This window comes from Hypomesus transpacificus, chromosome 24, assembly GCF_021917145.1.
Source record: "Hypomesus transpacificus isolate Combined female chromosome 24, fHypTra1, whole genome shotgun sequence".
Classification (NCBI taxonomy): Eukaryota; Metazoa; Chordata; class Actinopteri; order Osmeriformes; family Osmeridae; genus Hypomesus; species Hypomesus transpacificus.
In genome coordinates, this window is record NC_061083.1 from 1,504,067 (window position 1) to 1,531,473 (window position 27,407).

Sequence of the window (27,407 nt, forward strand, 5' to 3'; positions counted from 1 at the left end):
TTAAAAAAGATTTATTGGCTTGTTTTTATTGATAAACTGAAATCAATTTTGCTTGGTAGGAAACATTTGTTTTGTGTTAAGTTTGTGCCGCAAGGAAACAGTTCTTGCTGAGTTCCCAAGCTTTTTTAAGGGCAAACAGGTTTTGACTTTCACAGTGTTCATAATTTCACTTTGTAAGCTTCAGAACCTACAACATTAGACTCTGAAGTCTAGCTAAATGACATGTTAGACATACATTGACCTCTCTGTCCATTGAGAGCACTAGATATGATCTGTAAATGGCCAGAGAGACACAGCTGTGTCAAGATGTGGTTGCTGGTACGAACCCCTGAGGATTTAACCCAAAGCCCAGCTGTTAATTTATTGCTTTTACTCTTACGCTCAAAAAGGCAACTGTATAATGAAATACAAAACAACCCTTTTCTCCAAGAACGTCCCTTCAGTACATTACGTATCAACAACAATGTTTCTTGGTTATGGACATGGGCTTTAAATAAAAAAGTATCTTTCTAATAGATTCCCCACAAATATGTCCCCTCGAAAGCAAAAAAGTGTTGTTTTTATGGCCCATACTTTAAATATTAGAGTGTTTGGTTGCATGCAAAAGGTTTTAACATATTGTGAACTGGGCACCAGAGGATGCCTAATGGTCCCAGCATCCTAATGGCATGTGCTGAGTATGGCTTTCAGGATTCTGTGACAGTCCCATGAGTGGTATGGAATATCCAGGGAAATCTCTGTTCACAGCCAGTTTTTAGTGCATTAATTTCAGTGTACTGTAAATAGCACACCATGCTCTACTGGTTGCTTTAAAGCCAAATCCTTTCAAGATTTCTTGTCAAATTACACCTCAAGGTATGCATTACCACACTCAACTATTCAAATCTACAAATGCTAGCACAAAGAGTAAATTACTGTTGCTAATTTCATGTCATGGTCAGGAGGAGATTGAAATCAATTTGGAATTATTTCTCCCCATCTTAAAAAGATTTAAGGCTTTGAGAACCTCATGGAATTTTTCACATGACCTTATGAATTCACCAGCCCACTGCCTTCTAACACCTTTGACTTTTTGGCAACGTAACCATTATAATGGAGACGAAGGTATTACTTTGGTTGTGCAACGTGTAGTGGGGTCCCCTGGCCCTCCCCTCGACTTGCCAGTGGTCTGCTGTAGTTCTACGTTTTGATACATTTGGGTCAAACATCTGCTCACATGGGATTGGAATGCTGGATGCTGGTGTCTTTTTAATCATGCGGTCATCAAGCTCACTTCTATGGAGTTAGATTAGTTTCATAATTCAAACAAACAAACGCAACACGATTCAAACAAATTTAACACGATCCAAACAAACGTAACACGATTCATACAAACATAACACGATTCAAACAAACAAACGTAACACGATTCACAAATGTATTTCGTGATTCACAAATGTAAGGCGATTCACAAATAAATGACCCTATTACATTCGTTTGCAACCTGACAAACACAAGTTACAAATCCCTGCATTCGTTGGTGTGAATCCTTGCATCCGTTCGTGTGGATTTTTGGAACTTTCCTGACGCGCTTCGATCCACAAATGCATTATTTCTAAAAGATATCCTCATCATCAGATCGTCTCTTCCAATTTTAGCCAATCACATTAACGTGTCTATGTGGACTTCAACAACCTGCCATAATGACGGACATCGTCTCCTTCAGATCACGGGCAATGTCGTCTGGTAGCATGTAGGTGAAATATTGCTTGTTAATCCTATTAAACCGATGATCATACCTGATTAAATATTGGTGAGAATGGCAGGATTTATGTTTAGTCATTTTCCGTGTTTCCTAGGCTAACGCAGAGCCCGTCTACCCATATTAGACATTCTCCGGTGATTGGCTAAAATTGGAGACATCTGATAGGCTGCAGAGGATATCTTTTAGAAAAAATGCATTTGTGGATCAAAGCGCGTCAGGAAAGTTCCAAAAATCCACATGAACGAATGCAAGGATTCTCACCAACGAATGCAGGGATTTGTAACTTGTGTTTGTCAGGTTGCAAACAAATGTAATAGGGTCATTTATTTGTGTATCGCGTTACATTTGTGAATCACGAAATACATTTGTGAATCGTGTTACGTTTGTTTGTTTGAATCGTGTTATGTTTGTATGAATCGTGTTACGTTTGTTTGGATCGTGTTAAATTTGTTTGAATCGTGTTGCGTTTGTTTGTTTGAATTATGAAACTAATCTAACTCCATACACTTCCACCTGTCGTCGTAGTCCACAGCAAGGGTGACAAACAGGCCAGGAGTTATCTAGTCCACAAATACATTGGCATGAATTCAGCTGTTCGATCTGTCCTGTTAATATTCCCATTTCAAAAGCACAGCTTTATCTTTGTGGTCATGATCGAGTGAGCACAAAGGCAATTGTATAAGGGAGAGAACTCAGTATAGAAATACAGAGATTCCTTGATGTGTGTCGTCCACCTACGCACCATGCTGCTGTAAGATATATCTGCCCTGCGGCTGTCTTTCCAGCCTCTAGCACCTCTCCTCCTCTGTTTAACTACATTCCTCCCACTTCCAAAGTCCAAAAATGTTCAGTCACACTGACCTGCTACCATTAGACCATTCATCAACGTTCAAACTGTCCAAACATCAGAGGTGTTGAGGAGACGGCGTGGCCACAGTGCTTTGGAGGCTCTCCAGTGGCCCTGGCTGTGAACTGAGATTCCTCGGCAGAGGGACATGCTGGGGCTGCCGTGAGACACTGAAACGTGTTTTCATTCGCCAGCGAGTTGAATTACTTGTTAAGCAGCACTGCAATAAGTATGCAAGTCAGGCTATACGATGACAGGTCTGTGGTACTGTCCTAGTCTGTACAAGGATAGCTGTCTTAGCCTCCCGGTAGCTTTTGATCTGTCCATGCCCACCTCCTTTCACCGGCGGTAAACACTGAGCGAGGACACAGATGACCCCCTTACTCAAAGTCCTCCCAAGAAGTTCTGTTTTCAATCGAACTTTGGACCGCCTGTGCCTGAGTAACAGGGAACATCCAGTAATAGCGTTTTTACAGGGACAGGACTTTGCTGGGCAGAGACCCAGTGGAGATCTGCAGCTTTATCCCCTGTGACAGGTTTCACACACAGTTTGTGGCCAAGCCCACAAATAACAGCCAGGCGTCTTGTTTGCCATCCTTCTCTGGCCTGTTTCAGATTACTGACTGACTCTTTGATGTTAGCTGATGGACAGGCAGGGTTTTTCCCTGCTCCCCTGCCAGAAAAAGATTGGGTCATCATCAGTCCCACACCCTGTGCATATCTTTGTAACCCCCAGTGTAAAAAAGAATTTGATCAAATCCAAATTGAGAAAGGTTAACAAAAGTTAAAAAAATACCTTGTGCTGAGGTATTTTTCGGATTTAACAGCAAGGTCTTTGGTGCCACAATAGTCATTAAACAAAGAAAGCTAATCAAATGTTTCCTTGTTGCTCCCTAACTGGTTTGTGAGTTATAGATAGCATGCACATTGAAAGCATGAAGGGGTATCGGTTTAGAAACAGCAATGTCCCCATCCCTAAGTGTTAGAGTTCCATGAGAGCTGACCTACATGTCCCCACGTTTAAAGCAAACCAGTGTAACAGGTGCAGTACTGTGATCTGCAGCCAATATAGCAAACTTATTGATCATTCATAATCGAAGGACTGCCATATTCAAGGCTTCAAGCCATGTTCACAACTCCTTACGATATCAGGCTAATCAAATTGACATCACAACCACACCAGTACAAGCACACAGGCTAGTGGTGGGAAGCTGGTGTGCCCTGAACCTGGCGCTCTCAGTCAGTGAGGCGTTTCACTAGGACGTTCCTAGCCTGCCATGGACCTTTGAGCAATAAAAAGCCTGTAACTAAATCCAGAGACTAATCCAGCTTGGACAATCGCTGGCAGACCTTGGTCTCGTAGAGCAGAATCCCTGCAGACTGTCCCCAGCGCTGTTCTCATGTCACAAGGCTGCCGGCCCAGCGTGGGCTGAGGAGGCATGGGGCATAGGAATGAAGTGGGAACCACTGAGACGGACTCGTCAGGGAAAGCACTCTTTTACATACCAACATTTAGAGCTGATAGTCACATTTCACTGACGGTGCATTTATTCAGTAGGTGTCCTTGATCTATGTTGCACTTAATTATGGAAGTATTGGAGGGTTCCACAACACAACACTTGAGTTAATACAGAAAAGATTTTCAGCTTGAAAGAAAATTGCGTCAAGTATTAAGTTGAAAGTTTGACAGGATTCCCCATCCATGCATTCTTCTCTATTTCAGCACTTTGCTCACTAGAACAGCTCCTGAGCGCGAATTTTACAAAGTTGACAATGATTTGTGGTTTCAAGACCCATCAGATTTCAGTAAATCATTCAGATGATCTATGGTGCAAATTAGGCTAATTGATATTGCTGTATGCATTGTCATTTACGTCTAAACCCTTGCAGCCACGCCCACAATTGAGTGTCGGACACATTGGTCAAGGCGTGTCAGGAAGCCAATCAACTCGACCTCAGGATGAACAGACTACAACATTTTCGCTTAGTTGGGAACTCTGAGCCATGAGTGAGCGAGCCAGATGCACGGGTTTCCGTTTTTTTCTAGTTATCCGTTTTGACTTCTAAAATCTATCAAGAAAATACACGTATTTCTCCTTTGGGGTCCGGTTTGAAAATCCCAACATCATTTTCCAAGATGCCACAGGACTATAATTTAGCCGAAACACTTGGCGAATTATAAATTGTACCGAAAATTATATGTTTGATTTGTAGAAAATTGTAACTACTATTTTGCGATACGTTTGAGTTGTTCATCTTCAGTTTGAACGCGGAAAACACTGAGTAAAGAAACGGAATCAAATGCGTGCGTAAAAGTGAACTCGTCGGATTTCACAGGAGATGATGCGAATAAATCGTTTCGACATAGGGCCAGGTGGAGATGTGACTTTACCGCCATTATTACCGAACCTTGACATGGGCCTCGGTGCAATCCTCGTCCCGCAACATCCTTTTTTGCAAAACCTTTCATTAACTTCCCACACATCTCTGTCATTGCCGGTTGGGAATTCTTCCTTGGATAATGCCGACACGAGCATTCGCATATCCTCTCAATCACAGCAGACGGCCGCACAGTACGTCAAATGCAGTCTCCAGAAGTTATTGGAGACCGAGGAGCTCATCGAGAACGACCCAAAAGTTCACTTGGAGGCGATGGGCCTTTGGAAACAGTTTCACAAGTGCGGCACTGAAATGATCATAACTAAGTCAGGACGGTAGGATAAATCGTCTTAATTGACATATAAACAACTGAATTCGCATGTATAGGCACTTTGTTATTGATTATTGTTTTCTTTTCATCTAGGCGCATGTTTCCACCGTTCAAAGTAAGATGTACTGGATTGGACAAAAAGGCTAAATATATTTTGCTGATGGATATTGTGGCGGCGGATGAATATAGGTACAAATTTTATAACTCTCACTGGATGGTGGCAGGAAAGGCGGACCCCGAAATGCCAAAGCGAATGTACATTCACCCGGACAGTCCAGCAACAGGCGAACAATGGATGTCAAAAGTGGTCAATTTCCACAAAATGAAATTGACAAACAACATCTCTGACAAGCATGGGTTTGTAAGTTGTTTAAATTGTGATTTAGGAATTGACTGAATGAGTTGTATTTGCTCTAGCAAACTTTAGTATACAGCCTAGATAATTTAGGCACGTTGTAGGTAATAATCTAAAAAGAAGACGGATAAGACAAGTAAATGATTATCTTATCTTAAAGACAAAAAGAGAACGAATAAGACAATACATCTTTTCAGATGCAGTTATTTCAGAACTAATCCTAAATTTCCATTTAATTTTGTTTTTACAGACAATACTTAACTCAATGCACAAATACCAACCGAGATTCCATATTGTGAGGGCCAATGATATCCTGAAACTACCTTATAGCACATTTAGGACCTATGTTTTCTCTGAAACGGAATTCGTCGCTGTAACCGCATACCAAAATGATAAGGTAAGCATTTTGAATGTGTGAAATGTTTAACGGTCAAATGTTGAAGTTACTTTAACGAGACTAATAGCCTATTGACTGTTCAGAAGTTGCCTACACAGCAGAAAATAAAATAATACAAAACAACGCGTTATTCATTAAACATTCGTTTCAAACGTTGGTAAGTGTAACTTTAAGATTAATAGTGCCTATATCAGAATCAGAAGGGATTTTATTCGCCATGAATGTTTGCACAAAGAAGGAATTTACTTTGGCAGGGAGGTGCATACATTAAACATATAGGAATATTGAAACTTAAATATGTGGACTAACTATACAAAAGGAGCAAAGTCTAGCTAATACTAAGGGGGGTCTAGCAAATACTAAGGGGAATAAAAAAAAAAAATATATATACATAAATAGCCATAATTTACAATCTAACCTAAAAATACAGATATGCATCTTTTGCAAAGGACTACATTGAGTTGTATCGCCCCGGTTTTTGATAGGCCCACAGTTGGGACTTTGCACGGATTTTGTTTCAATTAAATTTGATAGGCTATATAGACATATGATGGAACATTTAATTTCGCTCTCAATTTTTAGATCACACAGCTGAAAATTGATAACAATCCTTTTGCAAAGGGATTCCGAGACACTGGAAACGGAAGAAGAGAAAAAAGGTAGGTTAATACACAATTTTATAAATAAATATTGTTTATTGTTTAACATTTAACGTTTAACATAAATTTAATGTAGCCTATTTGACATTTGTTTTCACTTGCAGGAAACAACTGGGAATGCCTTCACAAAAGAATTATGAAATTCTCAAAGGAGACAGGGCGTCTGAGTGTCAGACTGAAGATTCATTGAAAACCCAGAAATCAACAGGTAGGCCTAGTCAAGGCTTTAAGATACAATACATCTAAATAAAATTATTCTGGGATGGCATTTAGGCTGTTATCAAGTTCTGAACACATGCACTATTATAGATTCAACTTTATGCCATATAATTATAGCCTATTTGTCTATAGGCACCTGTTTTCAGGGAGTGTATTTCAATATGTAACAAACCTTATATTTTATATAATGTCCTCAGAGGACTACAAAAGTGAAAGCGATCAGGACAGCAAGGATGGAGGCGCCATTGAAAATGTCACTACCCCCATCGATGAACCAAATTGTAATCCACATGTTACAAGGCATGATACAGTTCATTCACGAAGGGACATGTCAAGGACCGATCATTTAGAAGATGGGCCTACAGAAAAGACTAACGTTTTAACTGGGGAAGAGCGTTCCCTCGAACCAGAGGACGCAAAGACAACGGACATCTTCGAGCTTCCAACTGTGGAAATTGATCCAAGTGTTCATTTACACAACGGTCTCTCGCCATACTTTTCATATCCAACTGATTTAACGAGACACTTCTATCCAATGAGTGTCACTCAACGCCTCCTACACCACGCGCACTTCGGGGCGAAGTTTGGCGCTGCAGGGAGATCGATGGACCAGGTAGTGGGGTCATCTGGGATGGCTGGCGAGAGTGCTATCGCATCTGTAAGAATACCAGGATTGCCGCTGACCATTCAGCAACATACTCTGCTTTCACAGGTGTGCAAACTATTTTGTTAATGTTAAAATCAAATAGGCCCTATTTTCAATTGAATTGGCTAAGCCTATCAATGAGTTAGGATATGACCCTATAGGTTCTGATTGTCTTTACCTTCCTTTGTTATACAGAGTTTGACGGCATCCCACCTTGGAGGGCTTTTTACCTATCCAAACTCCTATTTGACAGCCGCTGCTGTCACCAACGCACCATCGATTCCAACGGTCCACCCAGTGCGCGCTCATGCCAGATTCAGGCCCTATTACATTCATGAAACTGTCGAAGACGACAACCTGATCTCACCAGCATCCACTCGCCCCTTGACCAACATTGACTTAAAATATCGAAATTCTTTGATCAATGTCCAACCGGGCAATACGTTTGAAGTCAAGAGCGTGTCTTCGATTTCGGGTTATGGCCCAACGGCTTTACAATAGCAAATGCATAACCCACCAGTTCCCAAATATACAACATGGTCACATGTTTATCAGACTTCAATCAATCTTCCACTTGAAGTAATGATGAACGTTAATAATGCTCTGCTATGTACATTGCAATCAAATAACATCACCATTGTGTGCCCATTGGTAAACTGTTTGTGTTTGTGTGTGTGTGTGTGTGTGTGTGTGTGTGTGTGTGTGTGTGTGTGGGGGGGTACATTTGTTTAGGCTACATTTCTTTTAGCATGGTGGAAAAAAGCATGCACGTTTAACTTGCTTTGAATTAGCCTATAACTGTTAAAATTAATTAATCAAATAAGAAGGTTTCCCTCTCGGCATATCCCATATTTCTTACATTCTTGAAAGTAAATCTGTCTCTCTTTTGTTTGTCCATGAATTATAATTAGTTTGTCTATATATTTATTTAGTTTGTAGCCTACCAGTTAATTTAAGTTAGCTGTGTGGTAGCCTTAAGGATTGTAGCAGTTAAGTGACTTTAAGAGTCCTATTAATTCATGTGTTCCATGTATTACATATATATGCAATATGTACATACATATGTATGTACATATTGCTTCACATTATTATGGCGTTATTAGTTTTGTGGTAAATTGTTTGTAGCACATGCTATGGCAGATTTGAAATAGCCTACTGATTTTGTTTGGTCTACTGGAACTGTAATGTTTGGTCAACTGTAATGAAACATAATAAAGTCACTGCATGTCATACGTGAATATTTCTTTGACATGTCTTATAATAGGTATGCATGTCTTCCTGACTTGTATGAAAGCAATAAATCACATTCCACGTCAATAATACAATCGCTGATGTTTAGGCGTATACAGTAGCATCATTTGATGTCCTTGTGTAGTAATCATGTAGGCCAGAAGGTGGAGGCATTGGTACATATTAAAAATAGCGCTTGTTCTTGACGTCATATTAAATGGACGGAACACCGACACAACGCTAGCTGGACAAATACAACGCAATGTTGGTCTTCACATCGACGGGATAATATACGGGAGTGCAAGCAAAATCAAATGTATTCATTGCGACAATTTTGTTTATCAGACTAGCCAAAACAAGATTAGGTAGAGCTAGCTAACAGGGCAAGTAGTAGCGCTGTTGTACGGCTTGCTACTACCTACCTGTACCAGTTAGCTGGACTCAATAAAATGGCTATGATCTCAGTTAATTACATTCTTCTTAGCGGGCAAGTTCTTTTGCTGCTGACAGTGTTGCTCTTGCAGTGTTTGGAAGGAATTCACTCCCAGAATTCATCAGAAATTCCCGGACAGAGAGTAACCACAGCCGCGTTCAATGAACAGCCGCAGGACAATGTGACATATCAGTATCATGTCACACCCGTTAGCGTTGGTTCAGTGAATTATTCAGATCAGTATGAATACAGGCCTCCGTCTCCAGTTGTCCTCTGCAAATACCTGTAAGTATTTGATTTATGCTTTTCATTCAGTCTTGGTTCTATCGTTGTTGACAGTTTTTTTTTTTTTTTTTTTTTTTTTTTTTACAAGTAGTTCCTCAATGCATGTACATGTCTTGCTGCTGATCAATGAGAGTGCTCTCTTCAGCTAACCAGTCTTTGCACAAATGTACGTGAGGTGGATTTCATAATGCTTGTATCGTTTCTTTTAGACCAGAGGAGTTCATATCGTGTGAAGATCCCGTGGACCATGCAGGAAACAGCACAGCTCTCCAGGAGTTGGGTCACGGCTGTATTGGGGTATGAGACGGTCCGACTGTATTACCATCCACGTGTCTGTCGTGTCTTATGTAGGTATAGGTATTTTGGAACTTCCAACTCAACCCTTTTCTCTCAGTTTGGAGGCCAGGTGCACAAAGACGTGAACCACACAGAGGTCATGTGCACGGCACTGGAGGACATTGAGTGTGCTGGACCGAGAGAGTTTCTAAGAGGAAATGTTCCTTGTATCAAGTAAGTGAGGGGATTCTTGTCCAATTTGACACGATATGATCCAAGATATGGAAGCTAGCTTTGCTCCACCACTAGAGTGCAGTGTAGATATTTAGACATCATTTGAAATTAAGCGTAACATGTATTCAGAAAAAGGCTCATTTACGTTGTTACGGTTCCTAATCTTACATTATTCAAGCATTCTTCGTAAAAAAAAACACTACCGCATGTGTTTTCAGGTACACAGGCCACTATTTTATCACCACTCTGCTGTACTCCTTCTTCTTGGGCTGCTTTGGAGTGGACCGCTTCTGCCTGGGCCACACTGGCACTGCCGTGGGCAAGCTGCTGACCCTGGGAGGCCTGGGCATCTGGTGGTTCGTCGACCTAATTCTCCTCATCACAGGGGGGCTAATGCCCAGTGACAACAGCAACTGGTGCACTTTCTACTGAGGTCAGCCTAGCTGTCTCTACGAAGCCCCCTCCTCCCCCTATGTGTGTAAATTGAAATTCTGTCTGTCGAGTTATCTCATTTACGCCTCCACACTGCGGTGGTTAATAAGGCGAACATTCTGTACCTTTTTTAAGGGTGCGTTGCTGTACCCTCCCATTTACAGAATGTGCTAGATATATAAAAAGGTTTACAATACAAATTTGAACTGAAGACAAGTATGTGCATGTGGTCCTGGTTGAGGTAGTAACTCATAGGCTAATCTTGGTAATTGGAATACTATTCTGTTTAAAATACTGTCATTATGGTTCAGATGTGTACATAAGCCAAATTGTAAATTATATCTGTATATACCTGTTAAAGTTGTACATATGTTAATGTATTTGCCGCTTGTCTCACCTTTGCTTTTAATTACAAATTCTTCACATTTTAATATTGCATTAACCAAAAATTATTTATACAGTCAGGTCACGCTGCCCTTTCACAAATTCAGATGTATTTATGTGATTGTGATGTTAAACATGCATACAGTGAGGTTAAAATACTGCTTACAGCTTTCTGAATTCTTGTACACATTAAATACCCCATTCATATTAAATGTTTTTTCGTTTCAACATGCAGTGAGCATCCTTATTTCACATATTTACTTGAGTAAAGATTTTCCTTTCAGTGAAAAGCATAACTTTTATTTTCAGACTACATCTTACCTGGTCTATCTTAAAGGGGCAAAATGTAAGTATAGACCTAGTTCAGACAGATTTAGGCACTGGAAATATTCTCACTCAAAGAATTAATATCACATAAGAGACTGTTTGTAAAAGGATATTTTATCTGTCCACAAAATATATGTTCATTTGTGTGTAATGTGAATAAAATGTTTGAAGGGTAAAAACACATGGTGTTTGTGTGAATGAAAAAGCCTGTGTTTGAATTCACTGGAAAGCCACACAGAGGAAATGCCACTCAATCAATATCTTTAGGGACAACAGTCAGCATGACGTCTTCATTAGCACGCCGTACCATGACAGAGAGTGGCTGTCCTGCCTGAACTGCCTCGCTCACGTCCTCTGTAGTGTGAACCGACTGGTCGTTGATGCTGATGATTACATCGTTGTTGAGCATGCCGGCGCTAGGGAGCAACAGAGACGTACAGTCGTTTGGCTTAATCACTCACAGCCTTCCTCAACATTCACAGCACATTCAATACAAACATTAAATCTGACATTTCCTCTCACGTTTCCTCTTTCACCTTCAGGATAACAACAGTGACATTCAGACAAGCTGGGTCTTGATCAAACAGAGAAGGAAGGGAGATGATGGCAGACAAAGAGCTGTAAATCTGTGTTTTAGGAACAGGGTTCTGGAAAGCTTATTTGGATTCATGATACAGTAGTCGCTTGGAATGGCATTCATACTGTACTGCAGCATGCTGTTCAGGGCCTATGCCCCACTGATAGGGGGAATATGTTTGTCTGAGGAATGCAGTGAGTATGGAATCAGTCAGGTAGATGGGAGATGGCTGTTAAGGGAGGAGGCCATTAGAGCTATGCCTGATGGTGTCTGAAGTGTTATGGTAAACTAGAATATGATTCAATCTGTGCCCTTGAGAACCACAAGAGGTTCCTGAGCCTTGAATATTGTGTTGCCTCCAAACTCACTGCATCTCCCTTTCCATCTGGTAATACACAGTGGCAAGCATCCCGATATGGATCATGCAGAGCAGTTTAAGGTTACATCTAAAACCTGAGTTAATATGAAACTGACTTGGTAACCAACATTCCTAAGGTTATAAAGCATGGATGGGTGCTTAAAGTATCTGCGTAATAGAATTACACATTGTGTTGAGGGTGTTAAGGCTGCACCTAAGACTGGGGAGCTGATTTACCTGGAGGCAGCGCTTCCAGGGATCACTTCATAAACGTACACTCCTGAAATCACGTCTGGGAAATCACTTTCCCGCTTTTTCAGATCACGAATCAAACTGGGAAGAAACAGGCAAGAAAGACATTCGCTTATAACCATATTAAAGACTTGGAAATGCTCACCAAACATGAATTCCTGTGTAACCCACGTTCCAATAAAAGTAACACATTTATTTACGGTTTACCATAATTTATTCTTAGATTGAAAGTAGCTGTTTACTCACGCAGTCGAGAGTTGCAGCATTCGGACCCCCATGTATTTCTTTCTGGGAAATGTCTTTCCTGTTGTTCATGTACACAAAGGATTTCGGGAAAGCAAATAATTTCAATTAAATGCCGTATGACTTTAGCAGAAAAAGTAATAACATTGAACCGACTCTCAATGATAAATTGGAATTGTTAAATGAGATTAACAACAAACCTTTGATTTGTCTGGTGTAAGATTCTGAAAGGAACTGGCGTATTTTGTCCGCTGGTATGGCAAAGGATATTCCAGCTGTAACCTTCAATGTATTTATGCCAATAACATCCCCATCCTTGAGACACAAGAAAAGAAAAAAAACGGACTTATTTTTATGTCCAGAATACAAAGTTGCAATTAGCAAGCTAAAGTAAGACAGTACCATGTTACCAATACCTTAATTAGAGCACTGCTGTATTTCAACTGCCTTAATATAAGAATGAGTATGTCATTTGAGAACTCCACACCACTCCAAGGTTCTCGATACCAATCCCTGAATTCCACTCTCAGTACTCATGAAAAAAGGAAGGACTGCTTTGAAAAAGCAGTTGTGGAAGTATGTTTTATTTCTCCTTTTGCGATCAATAGGCATACATAAGTCATCACCATTAGTAGAAGCCGGGCATAATATATTCAGTTTCCAGAGGCAAATTTAAACAACAGAAATGGTGCAGTAAAATGCAGAACAGGGACCTTGAGCACTAAGCATATAAAACGGAATTATGACCTTGGTCCTCTCGGTCCTGAATAAAACAAGAAAGATGGCCTACATCACAATCCATTTGACAAATGTGCTGATTATGTATTACAATCCTCTTAAATACAATATAACACAATAAATCCTCTTACCAAGTTAACAAGTGGTCCCCCTGAGTTTCCGTACTGTGGGAGAAAAAGCACATTAAACCTGACTAAACGTTATTGTTTATAACTGAGGAATTTACTTAAAAGGGAAGAGTGGGTCATGAGGAAAAAACGAGAGAAGTTACAGCAACAAAAAAGAATTGAATCGCTGGAACTTTTACGGACAGGACTTGCATTGATGATTGCATCGGTTTGGATGTACTCCATGTCTGAATCCTTGAGGCCTAACTCGTGACCGTTGCGTTGAGTGGTGCTTATGATACCAGTGGTGACTGTGTTTTGAAGGGAGAAGGGACTTCCCACTGCCACCACAAACTCTCCCGGTCGCAGGTCAGATGAACGTCCTAACAGGAGCACTGGTAGAGGTGTCTAGAAAAACAGAGATACCATTCACAATATGAGAATGCTGATAACTAATTTTGATGACTGATTTTATTACTGATGACAGCTGTTTTGACTAACTTGTCAAAATACTAGGAGGACTTTTGAGTATATCTGGCACCATAACAAAATTATACCTACAACCAGTCAACAGTGAAGCCTACATGGTACTCAGGTACTGTTTTTACCTGCCTTGTCTTGTCCTACACTGGCCTGAGGTAGTTTCATCTCTGGAATTTGACTGCATTTGTGCTTCCTTACCACCTAGGGAGTTGGAGTCTTGTTCCATCAGAGCCTTCCTATACAGGTCTGTTACAAGTATGAAGGTTTACCATCTGACACCACAACCCCTCTTTGGCTTTTCAGTAGATGTTAGTCAATGGATCAAAATGCTTTGACTTCAGTTCTATGTTGTCCTGAAAAGGCTTTGTAATGGACATTTTAAGGGGTTAAAATCCTTTAATGTCACACAGAGGAACTATTAACACTACTAGAGGTCTGGGCAGTGACAAATGTTTCAGTAAAAGAAACACTTGCAAACACTGGGGAAAAATTAACACTTGATGCTGTGAATTCACAAGAGTAGAACCAATGGCCCTTGCAGAAAATCGGACGACAAATCGACCATGTCAAGGACGGGAATCTCATTTTAGTGCGCGAAGGCCCTTGCTGACTTTGTCCATGGAACATCTGCTAGACTGTCTCAGTAGGATTAATTCACTCACTGCCTCCTTGATGTTAGTCATAGCTGACAGGGTAGCAGGACTAGTATAAAACACAAAATGGGATTTAAAGTGGGGACCTAGGGGAGCCAACTGGCAATGAAACTGCCTCTTTTCAACAAGGACTCACGTCAGACTCTATTTTAATGAGGGCGATGTCCAGTTTCGGGTCCACATCCTTGATTGTGGCGTCTAACTGGACCCCACTCTTCAGCTCCACTTTAATTCGCTGCTTGTTAGAGAGGACGTGAGCGTTGGTGACTATCCATCCATCTTCTGATACGATGAACCCCGAACCACTTGAGACGGGGACTTCCTGGTTGGAGAATGGCAGGCTGGTGGAAAAGTTTGATCAGTTATAATACCTTCTTTTCAGGTACATATGGATTGCTAATAGATAAATGTACAATAAAAGCTGTGAATGACAATCATTTAAATACTGTCTGCAGTTTCTTGGTTTCACAGCACCTTCTGAACAGCTCTAGATGAACTACCGCTGGAGCTATCTTATCCACCACATCAGCGATGAAGTTAAATTTGTAACGCATACTGTCAGGGTTCCTGAAACCTGTGAGAACACAACAAGGGAATACTGGATATACAACAAAATTGGACGTAGAGAAACGATTTAGAAGTCAACTCAGATTGAGAGTAACGTTGGCAGAGCACTGTATATTTGGATATGTGGTTTAGGTAATTTGTCTGTAGGGTGATTGACAGATAAGAAGCTGTGACTCCATTCAGGCAAGTAGGGACAGATCCAAAAATGCATATCACATTTTCCAAAGCACTTTACTGTGTATAGAACTTTGCATTTTAATTCAGTCAATTCAATTCAAATCAGAGCTTACCATCCTAATATTATACAAATACAAACTAGAGCCACAGAACAGCTTTAGTTATTTAAGCCTTAAAAAATTATTTTTATACTTCACATTGATGTCAGTGAGTGATTGCCAAGCTTTTGCCAGCTGAACCCAGCCACATTGGCCACATGGCAAGTACAGGACTCAATACACACACACAAACGAGTCAGCCTTTAGGCCAGGCATAGGGTGTATGCAGCAGGTGAAGCTCGCATCAGAGATAACACATCTCCTTTACTGCAGTTTACAACTCTATGTCACTTTGGAATATTTCCTCCAAAAATATACCCTCCAAGCATTTTCCCTTTCATTTCACATTTCCCCTTTACTTTTAGACAGCTCACTTTCCTGACGCCTGCATTCTTCAATGCTGTGAAAGGTTACTTAAGTCTTGCATGGCAGCACAAATACTCTACTCTCTGCTGAATGATCCTTAAATGCAAATGAGTTCAGTGGTTCTATTGCCAACACATGCCTTGGCAAGAAAATGTGTCCCCCATTATCACATTCAAACGAGCAACCCATCATGTAGAGAGAACCATGCTCTCTCTCTATCTCTTAACTAAGGTTTACGGGATTCATAGGGAGTGAAGGATGTTAATGGGCAGGCTTAGATATTTGTATCGGTCTGGGTGGTCCTCTGTACCAATGGGATTTTATTACATTCATTCCTTATTTTGACAGTCATGGCCTGTGGTATTACGTAATACAGTATTACCATGACAACTGTATAATATGGCATACACTCGGGAATTTAAAGCCTCTTGCAGATAGGTGCACACACTGCCAACAGCTGTCTATGTCTTACAATGAGCAGAAAGTTGTCAACACCTGGTGTCAACATATTTTTTTTTACCTGACACTGACAAATGACTATAGGCTGAGAGTTTTTCCCTTTACCTGCACACCTACTCTGCACATCACATGATGTGACACAATGTCAATGATTAAACTACTGGCTGCTGCTGTAGATGCACATGTTCTAAACTGTCTCTTACCGAGGATGGAATACAGATGTAAAATCCTGCAGCCCCCATAAACCCTAAACGTGTCCAAATATGCCTGTAGGCAACCTCTAATGCATGCCATTATTCAGTCCAATCACCCTATTGTTGTGTCAGTCAGTCAAAATTTATGTGACACCCTCCAGAGCGTAGAGTGATTAGAGAGCAATGTGGTTTGCACACCTGTGTTTCTGGAAACCCAGGAGGGTTACTAATGAATGATATTATTCTGTTCAAAATCTTCTGTGAGTTACAATGATATGAAACTGTGAGGCTAAGGATGCACATCTATGCTATTAGAAATATGTAAGGTGATCTCAGCCTTGAATAATACAGTGAGTGTCAAAGGTATATGTATTTCTTGTCAATTTTAGGACCAAATACTCACAACAGCATGGCCTGCTATAACACCATTAATATTATTGTTGTCATTTTATCAATGCCATTATTGGGCATCTGATTCTCAGCCTATCAACTCATGTTTTAAATCATATTTATGCAGGCAGTCTATTTCACTTCAATCAATTTTAAAGACGTGTTGTCGTCTCGTGACAGGGAGTCTGCATAAAGTTCTTAGAGAATTACTTAAATTGTCTTCATATGCAGTTAGGGTTTTCACTTAGGCTACTTAATGGTTTTGTAATAGCCTAAGTATACAATATTATACATAAATAGGGACGTTTTAAAGCGAAGGCTTATTTACTTAACAAACGGCTTTATGACATGTTGATGCGTTTACCCACCTGAATTACAGTGGCCTTTTTGGATCAAGATGACCTGGGGAGTTCCATTGAGCTTTGCTCTCCTATTTTCGGCTCTCAAACGGCAACTACTTGGATAAGTCCTTCCATCACTCCCGCATGCAGGTTCTGAATTGAGGCAAACGCACAGACCGTGGATTTTGCGCTTTCTTTCTTCATAATCACACCTCAACCCCTCGCCACAAAGGCTATTCCCGTGCTCTCCGCAAAGGTCACCCTCCCCGGATGCACACACCGAGCAGCATCCACAGTCGTCCTTCACTAAACCGTAGTAGCATGACTCTGGCGGGGCCGGGCACCGTGAGGCAAAACAAACTTGCAGACATTGAGATCGCCTCTTTCGAAGTAATCGCGCATGAACTGCAGATGCCAGGATTATATAAACTACAACTAATTTAACCATATTCCAAAGCAGTTGGTCCGTTTGAACATCTAAATTCTTAGGTCACGCTTTCATGGACTGTCAAACAATCGAACAAAGTTATACTTGTCTGATAGTCATGTGACAGTTATCCTATAATTGCGTAATAACTGCAATATGAAAACCCCTGCTGAGTTTCGCCTAACATTTCTTTAAATGGCATTGTAATTATGCCAGTACTAGCAACTAAACATCCGGATATCCTCAACGGTGTTCGGTCTTTTGGGTCTTCCAGGTGAGCTTCAGCAAAGCAGAACCGTCGAGATTTTAAAGTAGTTTACGTTAGAGAAGTGAACAAAGGGGGGGGGGGGGGGGGGGGGGGGGGGGGGGGGGGGACTCATAAATTTGAACCCACAAACATGTCAATCAACATGATTTATAGACAACATATTTCTAGCGTTATTGAAAGAGTTATAGGGTATTTGTAGTTTTAGGTATTTTATGGGGGCAACTAACGAATGTGTGCAAAAATACATAACTTTTTAATGAAACATTTCGTGGGCTTGACTGGTTGGATAATGGAAACGTAATTTGGATGAACTTCTACAAACACAAGCAAAAAACAGCACATACAGCTCACAGTCAGTAGGTAGACACAGAAAAGTCAGTGGATAGGGAAAAGTAAGCAGCAATAATCCTGAAAAATAAGCAACATGCACCAGTACACTGTCTAATGTAAATTATAAACTGTATCTATGTCATAATGATCTCCTTTGAGGTAAGTGTGGTTATAGCCTACCTAGGTAGGAAGTACTGTTACCACAGTCATTCTAGAAGATATCTGTGCTTGCTAATCATTTTGCAGTAACAAAGTGTTCACATAGCCTAATGCTGTTAAATGTTTTGTGAAAAAACTGTTAATCTCATTGCTTGGTACAGTTTATGAGGCATATAAACTGTATTCAGAATTTTAGTTATATGTGAAACACACAGAGTAACAACAGTAACTGTTGTTTAAAATTATAGACAGGTGATACAGATAGCTTTTTTGTCGTTACCAAAGCTGCAACATCTTTAGGTTTGGTTTTTAATTACATTGATGTGTTGAAAGGCATCCAGCTTCCTTTATGAGAAACCTTGTTCATTAGCGAACACCAGATGGACAGAAAAGACTGTGAGAATCCTTTGATTGTAGTGAATTGCTTGACAAACAAAAACATGTACGGAAATATGATTTGTCCAGGTAAGATGAGGGACAGTCCAGTTGAACCTGATTATTACCATTAAACGTCATATACGGTCAGACTATACTTGAAAGCAATTTATACTCACTAGATTTAAGCCCCTGTTTATTAAGCACCAATACAGTGAATGTTGTCACTTTATATTGTACACCATTAATATTAAATAGTATAATAAGCTTGAAAAAATACAGTGCATTTCTTGTCCTGAACAGATTGGATAATGACTAAAGTGAGGGGAAATAAAAGCCTACAGTGATGGAATTCAATTTAGTGATTATTCTGTTATGATTACAGTTATTGTATGTTCACACTAGCAAATGGATTGCATTTAACATTGTAAAGTTAAAAACCTTAACATCTGAGGGAAAAGTAATGACATGTCATTTCCATAATGGTTGAGTGAAACTACTTAAGCATTTTATTCATTTAAAGCAAATGCCATTTCGACGGCTCGCTCTGCATATAAATCCATGATTTCCTCTGGAAAACTCATAATTCATAAGCTCATTATAGAGGCTGTGAATTAAAAAGCTGTTAGGCCTTTGTGCAATTTCCAGATCAAGAGTGGCCTAGTTTTGAAAGTCAAGAACCGTTTCAAAAATGTTTTCTTTGGCTCAAGTGCTTTGACTCTTCAAATGACTTTGAGAAGCCTATCCTCCAGGATATAGTCCCCATCTCATGTGAGCTGCTACAGAGATGGCATCCACATGTGTTGAATGTACCCTCCCATTGCCGTCTTTTTATATAAATCCATCTACCATGACCTGGTACAGAATACAGTCTAGTATCTAGTACATCTATTAATTGTACCTAATGAATCCTCTGTTGTTGGCCTTGGTTCAATCCTGGATATTGACAGTGAATATCCAAGTAAGCAGTAGGGGGCAGAAGTGGTCCATATTTCTTAAAAACCCTAGTATTCCGTTTGTACTTTAGGGGACAAGGTGTACTGTTGAGATTGCTTTTGACCTCTACTGACTGGGGCTGTACAGACACAGATGTATGGGGGAGGGGGGAAGCGCTCTGCTCACCAAACACCCATGACCGCAGGACTAATTGGCCGTGTGTTGATGCTGTAACTGAAATGATGGCAGCCAACCAAGAGCGGAGCTTTCTGTGACATCGGAGACTCCAATGTGAGCTGTCTTGATACAACGACTCGTTTCACATTTTATGACTCTTGTCTGCAGTTGTCTCTGGTGGATGAGATGTGGTGGTGGTATGTGGTGCTTAAGATCATTTCAGGATCCCTACCCTGGTTTTGTTGTTTCTGTCAGACAAACCCCGCAGACAAAAGCTTAGACATGAGGTATACTGAAATCACATTCACTGTGTGTGTGTCTGTGTGTGTGTTTGTGTTACGTAGACAACTGGTGAATTCTACACGTCTTCTGGTTGAGGCAGAGGAATTGTAAAGCTTCGAAAACAAGAAAGAAATACATGAAAACGATGCTTCCAGAAGCCTATTGCTGAGAAAGCTCTACATTCCCTGAGGAGTACACACTGAAGAGCCTTTCACAGGAGGGTATTACAAGGTCTAACTTCCTGTTCTTCTTAGTCTTCCTAGCAGCAGAGTTCTATCAAAGGATTGATAGTAGTCAGCCATCTTGTTCTTTTCTTCTCTAGTCTAATCTTTGCATATGTCACATCTTGTCTGTGAGACAGGAAAGCATGAGGTCAGTTTTATTTCTGCCAAACCGAGACATGGAGACCCAAGAAATACTAGCCAACCAACTTTGGGTTGCCTGAAAAAATTTACTGTAAAAACCTTCGAGTCTAACAGAGAGAATTTATGTCCGAAATCATTTTTATCTGTCAGGCGACTGACTGAAGATTCATCTTTGTTGTTCTGTAGCCTATTGGATTTCACTTCATTTTATGTGAAAGGTTTCTGAACTGTTAGCTCCTAGACTTTTGGTGTCTGTTTGATAAGGGACAGCGATAATGATTTTGAGCTGCAATTACTCTTTGAAAGTTGGCAACACTGACAGTTGTAAAAGGACACGAGCCGTCTACCATTGGGGCTGCAGAGGCAGGATGTGGCGCCTGTGGCAATAGTGCTGTAGGGGGCAGGACGTCACTGATGGAAAGGGGGCGTGCTCCAGTCAGAACACCTCATTTATGATTCCTTACCTTCTCCCCTGGAGAACTGTCCAATTACACCCCCACAGCAGTCTCTACAACCGGCCTGACATTATTCTTCTATTGGATAAAGCAATTAAAACTTTTGCTTGTAAATTTACGAGTCACTGTCTTTCCTCTAATGGCAAAAGATTTCCATCTGATGCTTCATAAATAAAGATGAGGATGTAAACAAGACTATTTTCAAAATAAAGCAGTTGCAGCGAATGTGCAACATCTGCAAAAAACTGTGAGAGGAGTGGACCAGAGTGGTTTGTTGAGCGTGTACATGCAGGAGAGGTATCAGACTGTTCTGTTATTTCCCAATGACACTTCATTGGGCTGTTCTTTTTCCAGTCTGTCGGCTAACAGGCGTCTGCTACCATGACAGTCAATTGGCTTTTATTCACCCCCATGTCTCACAAGTAGTGGTGGTGTGTGTGGTGGGGAGGGGAGGGAGCGAACAGTTCATTGACCTCATACTCCTGACAAATCTATCTGCACATCGAAAGTATGTTTGCACCATCCCCAGGCAGCATGCAGTGGTATAAAATATATTTTTTGAATGGGTTTATAGGGACGGGCACCACGTTGTCTACAGGCTTCTTGAGACATCTGAACAGTCCTTAAACCAGAGGACAACCCCATTGATATATAACTTCAGAGCAACAGGCTGTTTGTGCTCCAGAGAGGCACAGCCCTGACTGGAACACCTTTACTGTTGCCGGTCTCAACCGGCAAAATCCGCTCGTTACTTCTCCCTGTCTTCGCATGCTGTGCTCACTGCTGGGAAGGGTGCTTGAGATTTTTGCTTCTGCTCTAAGTGTACTAATCCAAGATAATCCTTCCTAGACTAGCTCTGCCTGTTCAGCATTACGGTGTTGCACAAGAACCCTGTGGGAGTTGAGAAGTTGTTTATCAGCAATAGGACTAATATTAGTGCATTCTCTGTTTTGTTGTGAATAAAATGAAAGTGAAGGAGGAAGAGGGAGACTGATTAACACCTTTATGAGCGAGGCATTTCTGCGTGTGCGCCCTCAGGCTTCACAGCGTGGGCTGGGGGAGGTCGAGAGAAAATTCACATGTTGTGCTCTGTGGGGTATCGTCTGCGTTACCTACACTACTCCTGCAGTTATTTGCATCTTTTGTAATGTACCCCATGTAAATGTGTCGGACGTGAGTGGCAGAACTTGGAAGTTATGGAGGTCATTTTCTCGAATTCTGGTCTGGTCTTGGCACTGAGGGCCTACTACTTACACGTGAACAAGTTGACAGTGATGAATATCTTGTGGCAGTGTCAAAGAGGACAGAGATATCGCTGACCTTCTATAATTAGCCACAAACGTCCTTTCGTTTCTGCATCTGGGCCCTGGTGTGTGTGTGGGTCACCCAGTGCACCCCCAACTCCCATCCTAAAAACCAGCCCAGCTGTCCTTATTGCCCTAGTGAATCTAGCACTTAGCTTCCTCAGAATGTCAGAAACTACAGTATTTCCACTCCAGACAGGAGTCAGTGTATCTATAATCACTGGCCACTGTTCTTTAGGGCACATGGAGTGTTGGACTGAAGTATGTTGTGGACTATAGGTTGCTTTCCTGTGCTTTTCCTGTCCTACTCCAACAGATGACTGTGAATGGGCACAGCTCAATCGAGGGGGTGAGAGCACGAGCAGCAGATTGTGATTGATGGATAGCGTGTCTGCTGAGACGTGGGTGGAGGAGACCGGGATGGCGCCGACAGCCTCAACAGATGGGAGGTGATTTGGAGATGCAGCCTCACTCAAGATAGGTTAATTAGGCTGATAAGCAAAAAATGTGTTGGGTTTGGCACCTTGTCTGCTGATCATTTGATATTGCCTTCATATGGTCTCCCCTCATCTTCCCCAACCTTCGCTAACCCTTACACAGGCTTCCACATCCTGACTGTTGCGGATTCTCGTATGCATGCCAATCCCTCCCTCCCTCCCTCCCTCCCTCCCTCCCTCCCTCCCTCCCTCCCTCCCTCCCTCCCTCCCTCCCTCCCTCCCTCCCTCCCTCCCTCCCTCCCTCCCTCCCTCCCTCCCTCCCTCCCTCCCTCCCTCCCTCCCTCCCTCCCTCCCTTCTCTCTCTCTTTCTCTCTCTCTGACTTTCTCTTTGAGAAGGAATGGTTTTTCCTATATGGTGAACAGTGGTAATGGTAATATTAGATAATGGATGGTAGAGTACTCCCATGACCTCACATGCATACGTGAATCGAATTGTAATCGAAACAAGAAACAACCTTTTTAAAATTAGGTTGAAACGGCAGTGAGTATTTCATCAATATATAAAACTGTGGCCATGTTTGTTTTATACAGAATCACCTTGAGAGAAGACCTGTTGTGTTACTACTGTTATGGTAATGCTGGCCAACTACGGCTTTAAAAAAATACTGGTGCTCATTACCTAATACCTGCTGGCAATGTGATTTCCTTGGCTGCATATTTGCATATAGATGTATTGCATTTCAATTGACGTAGTGTTAGTGGATTATTGTGAGCAGTTTTGTTTGTCTCACCTAAACACATTCTGACTGTGTTGGTCTCATCAGGGTGATATCTCTGGTATTAAGACATCAGACTGTCAGCCCAGTGCACCGAATGGCATAGGAGATTTTATACACTTGTTTGATGTTGTTCGTAGCTTCAAACGCTTATACGAGCATACTGAATTCAAACAAGCCTTTCATGTGCCACAGAAAATGATTGAGAGAGACGTCGCTCGCCATACAAAAGGGTGGCGGAGGTTCAAAACGATCACGTTCACTTTTGCACCACTTTGAATGCTCTTCCATGTTGCATGACCTTGGATGTACTTATGCTAATGTATTTGTCTCAATTAGCAGCACTTTATACATTTGCTGCAGCAGAGAGGGAGAATTCATACACAGTGCCTCTGCTACCTGCAGTATTCAGGGAGACATCTCAGTAGCTCACCTACTGAGGAGGATCAATAAAACACCACAGGGTCCGGTTTTCTGTCGATTCATCGTACCGTGTAAGATTTTCTTAATGTAATGCAAAACTTTAGGGCTAACCCTAGCCTTAGCCTTGGTGCGTGCATGCACAGTAAGCCCTGCTAGTACATTCTTACGGTGAGGATAACAAGTTAGGATACCGGCTCTTTTAAGTGAACGATGGGAGTCAATATTTCTTATCAGATTTTGGAACCAAGCTAAAAAATGTAGGGCTGGCCCTCAACCCTAACGTTTCGGTGCACGAGTGCAGAACCTTCTGGTTGCATGTTCCGATGGGTAACAAAAAAATTATAGGACACCAGTCCAATCTGAGAGACAATTTTTATTATTATTTTTTATTATTATTAAGACAGAATAATAGGATTATCTTTTAGTCTCACTGCACTGACTTTATGAGGGGTGTTTCGATGTGTAGGCCATGTGCGTGTGACCAATCACGTGATGACACTCTCCTGGTTCTCCCAATTGGTTGCACGCACCCACGCATCAACAAAACATTCAGTGAGTGCATCGCAAGGTATTGTGAAAGCACAATTACATTGAATAGGCTTACGTGATAAAGGTGCCAATCATAGGTCAAAACATTGCTAAAAATGCCTGAATAACATAAGCCAGAAGTGATACCAACAAAAGCCTGGATACTAACTAGTAGAGCATTTTGGGAACCGAAAAGACAGGTGTCCTGACAAATATGACCCAACGACATCACATCCAGTGAGTAGACGCACTGCATTTGTGCACAGCAAGGTTAAAGAAAATCAGCACACACACCATTGCTCAGACTCAAACTCGTACAACTTCCTGTGCTGTTTTTGGAGTTTCGTCAGAGCTACATCTTTTCACTCTAGAGGAAGGCAGAATGTGACGCCTTCTATATTTGTGAGTCTTTGTGCTGTTCCACAGAGCTCAAAGCTTGGAAGGTTTGACACGGTTGATGAAATGCTGGGTGTTTTATCCTGAGAGTAATCTTTAAATGTTGAGGTGTTCAGAACACCTTGATGTTGGAGATGATCTGTTTCCAATTGTAGGTGGGAATCCCTAGAGGACTGTTAAAAAGTTAGAAAAGTGATTCATTGAGCTTCGTAAGTACAGGCCTGTAGTATGTTACTTACAGTACACACATTGCAGAAGTTAAATGCAATTTGATTGCAGTCACATTGTGAAGACCATTCAAAGTCTAACTCTGTCTCATAATTGCCCAGCAAAATACCCCATTTTAATGCATTTCAGTATTTCAAGTTCTAAACAGAAATGGTGCTTGTCTGTTGTCATGTTGGGCAAGGCCTTCTGTTGTCGTTCATATCATACGAAAAAACACATGCAACTCCCGTAGCTTGCCTTCTTTCATGGTCCCGACTCCAAAAATGGCAGCACTAAGACCACATGAGAATGTTCCAGTCCGGAATGTGTTGTTTACTTTGGAGAATCCCTCCATGTTGTTTTTAATCTCCTAATCAAAGTGCTTCCTGTGTAGCACGGAGCTAGCGGGCCTGTCCTCTACTGATGGAGGGAATTATATTCTTGGGCACAGGCCTGGGCTACAGATCAATACCGGCGCCCGGTGAATCTTCTCAGGTGAATCAGTGGCAGCACTTGTGGATGTATTACTTTGCACAGCATGAGGATATCTGCGGTTGATGAATAAGACGGATGCACAGGAACTTCTCTTTTGGGTCGCCAGAGGTTGCCTGCACTGGAAGGATTCAGTGAGGCAATAACCTACCCTTACAGAAGACAGGACCATATTTAAACTTGTCAGCATCCCGCCTGTTGGATGGTCCACGTTGGTGCAAATTACAAGGGTGATATTGATAGGTGATTTTTCACCTGCCATCGAGGGATTGGTTTTTATTCCAGTGGGAGCACTCTGTAACTGCTCTGGGTCTGTACTACCCAACAACCAGGATGGGGTGGGGGGTCACTTGTCAAAGTTCTGCATGTACAGTTTGAGTTAAGGGTGTTTTCCACAAACTGTCCTTTCACTCAAAGAGATTTTTCTTTGAAAGAACTGGAAAGCTGTCCCAACTATTTTCTTTTCAAGCTCAAACACCTACCTTTTTCTCTACTCATCTTACTAAAATTGAATTGTCCACTGGTCTGGAACATGTCATAGAATAGGTTAAATAGCCTTGAGGCTGTCATTTTCCATCACTGTATGAATAGCCCAATTTAAGCAAGATCTCTACGAGCCAAATAAAAATATTTGCATAGATTACACAGGCAATACTGTTGATGTTTCTATATATTTATTTGGACCAATCACAAGATTGATTTGGATGGATAGTTATTTTGACAATGCATGATCTACCTTTATTTAAACATAATTACTTATTCCTCCTCATGATCCAGTTGTCTGTTTGTGTGACTTGGAGTATCCTCATTCTTCAGTTAGTCTGTGGGCTACACAAGCTAACTGATTACACATGCGTAACAATCCCCCAAATTGAGCCCTGCTGCTTCATGCCAGCCGCTTAATCTGGCTGCAGATCATTCTCAATCCCATTCATCAATGTGTTGACAGATATTCCCTAGTTATGCTACTGTTTTATCGATCGCTATTTTAACATTTAAAAGACAGAGGCTTCACTTCTGTCCTCTGTTTCAGTCCTATGTTTCTGCTTTACTATTTACATTTCATTAACTTGCTCAACCCAGACATAAATCAATATGTAGATTAAACAAACTAGCAGCGTTTGGCTCATGTTTGCAAAATCACAACCCAAACAACTTGAGTTTACAGACAGTTATATGGATCAAGCTTAATTTAGAGTAGGTCAGGGCTCTCATTAAAAGTGAGTCAGGGGAATCACACTCACCACTGAATTCTCACATAACCACCAAATGTCTTGGTCTTGGATTTTGTTATAATGAAGTCAACACTGTCAATTATCAATGGTGAGATAATAGTCAAATATGGTCCACATTGCTGCAAAAATGCACTTAGTTCAATGTATTTATTTACAGCTGGGGCATTTACTGGTGGTGGATCTGTTTTGGAAGGATTGTGGTCAAGGTTCTGCCATATCCCCTGTCAGGAAATGCACTTTCTCCATATATTTCTTCTTCTTCAACTGTATGTTGTTGCTAATGGGTTTGGTGACCTGCTTCGGAAATTGGATGCTGCAATACTTCAAATATGATCACACAAATGACATTGGCCCCAACCTCATATCATTCTAGTGATGTCAAATGGAAGTGGCATTTCCTTCAATTTCTTTGATACTTACTGTACAGTAATCCTTAAATCCATGAGTTTCATTTGTGTTTTAAGTGGTAAAGTGATGGACTGTTATTCATTGGGAGCTGGATGTGGAGGCCCCTGGGATTACTGTGGGATATTACTGTTGGAGTGCCTGTGAATTGTACAAGCAGCACACGTCATTGTTGCCATGATTGAGCTTGTGAATGTTTCTGTGTGGCAGGTGACCCACACACGATACAGCTCTCTACCCAATGAAGGA

The 27,407-nt window shown here is 41.2% G+C and overlaps 3 protein-coding genes across 4 annotated transcripts; 2 read left to right on the top strand and 1 right to left on the bottom strand.

The window, feature by feature from the left end:
* Window positions 1-4,934: 4,934 nt before the first annotated feature.
* tbx3b (T-box transcription factor 3b) lies at window positions 4,935-8,078 on the top strand. Its single transcript, XM_047048743.1, has 8 exons — window positions 4,935-4,973; window positions 5,151-5,305; window positions 5,395-5,662; window positions 5,907-6,053; window positions 6,636-6,712; window positions 6,817-6,920; window positions 7,129-7,643; window positions 7,773-8,078. The coding sequence occupies exons 1-8, from the start codon at window positions 4,935-4,937 to the stop codon at window positions 8,076-8,078; spliced, it is 1,611 nt and encodes a 536-aa protein (XP_046904699.1).
* Window positions 8,079-9,014: 936 nt separating this feature from the next.
* On the top strand, window positions 9,015-11,079 carry tm2d2 (TM2 domain containing 2). Its single transcript, XM_047048512.1, has 4 exons — window positions 9,015-9,525; window positions 9,735-9,822; window positions 9,920-10,035; window positions 10,254-11,079. The coding sequence occupies exons 1-4, from the start codon at window positions 9,257-9,259 to the stop codon at window positions 10,465-10,467; spliced, it is 687 nt and encodes a 228-aa protein (XP_046904468.1). The 5' UTR covers window positions 9,015-9,256; the 3' UTR covers window positions 10,468-11,079.
* An 80-nt stretch (window positions 11,080-11,159) lies between these two features.
* Window positions 11,160-17,893, bottom strand: htra4 (HtrA serine peptidase 4). 2 transcript variants are annotated; one of them, XR_006958297.1, is made up of 10 exons: window positions 17,209-17,893; window positions 15,064-15,163; window positions 14,726-14,930; window positions 13,667-13,861; window positions 13,478-13,510; window positions 13,356-13,371; window positions 12,809-12,923; window positions 12,612-12,669; window positions 12,351-12,446; window positions 11,160-11,594 (listed from the first exon to the last, which is right to left on the bottom strand). XR_006958297.1 is itself a non-coding variant. In XM_047048511.1 (9 exons), exons 1-9 carry the CDS (start codon window positions 17,627-17,629, stop codon window positions 11,429-11,431), a joined length of 1,389 nt encoding a protein of 462 aa, XP_046904467.1. In that variant the 5' UTR covers window positions 17,630-17,887; the 3' UTR covers window positions 11,160-11,428. The 2 variants fall into 2 exon arrangements, 1 of the variants encoding a protein (XP_046904467.1); XM_047048511.1 differs by lacking the exon at window positions 13,356-13,371 and having other exon boundaries at window positions 17,209-17,887.
* Window positions 17,894-27,407: the final 9,514 nt, after the last annotated feature.

Excerpts from the sequence above, each read along its gene's own strand:
- htra4 (XM_047048511.1), bottom strand. The coding sequence starts at position 17,629 with ATGGTTAAATTAGTTGTAGTTTATATAATCCTGGCATCTGCAGTTCAT. Across the intron at positions 12,924-13,477 it reads GGGGACCACTTGTTAACTTG|GATGGGGATGTTATTGGCAT; the intron begins GTAAGAGGATTT and ends TTGTGTCTCAAG. Across the intron at positions 12,670-12,808 it reads TTACACCAGACAAATCAAAG|GAAAGACATTTCCCAGAAAG; the intron begins GTTTGTTGTTAA and ends CATGAACAACAG.
- tbx3b (XM_047048743.1), top strand. The coding sequence starts at position 4,935 with ATGCGAATAAATCGTTTCGACATAGGGCCAGGTGGAGAT. Across the intron at positions 5,306-5,394 it reads ATCATAACTAAGTCAGGACG|GCGCATGTTTCCACCGTTCA; the intron begins GTAGGATAAATC and ends CTTTTCATCTAG. Across the intron at positions 6,921-7,128 it reads GAAAACCCAGAAATCAACAG|AGGACTACAAAAGTGAAAGC; the intron begins GTAGGCCTAGTC and ends TAATGTCCTCAG.
- tm2d2 (XM_047048512.1), top strand. The coding sequence starts at position 9,257 with ATGGCTATGATCTCAGTTAATTACATTCTTCTTAGCGGGCAAGTTCTT. Across the intron at positions 9,526-9,734 it reads GTTGTCCTCTGCAAATACCT|ACCAGAGGAGTTCATATCGT; the intron begins GTAAGTATTTGA and ends CGTTTCTTTTAG. Across the intron at positions 10,036-10,253 it reads GGAAATGTTCCTTGTATCAA|GTACACAGGCCACTATTTTA; the intron begins GTAAGTGAGGGG and ends ATGTGTTTTCAG.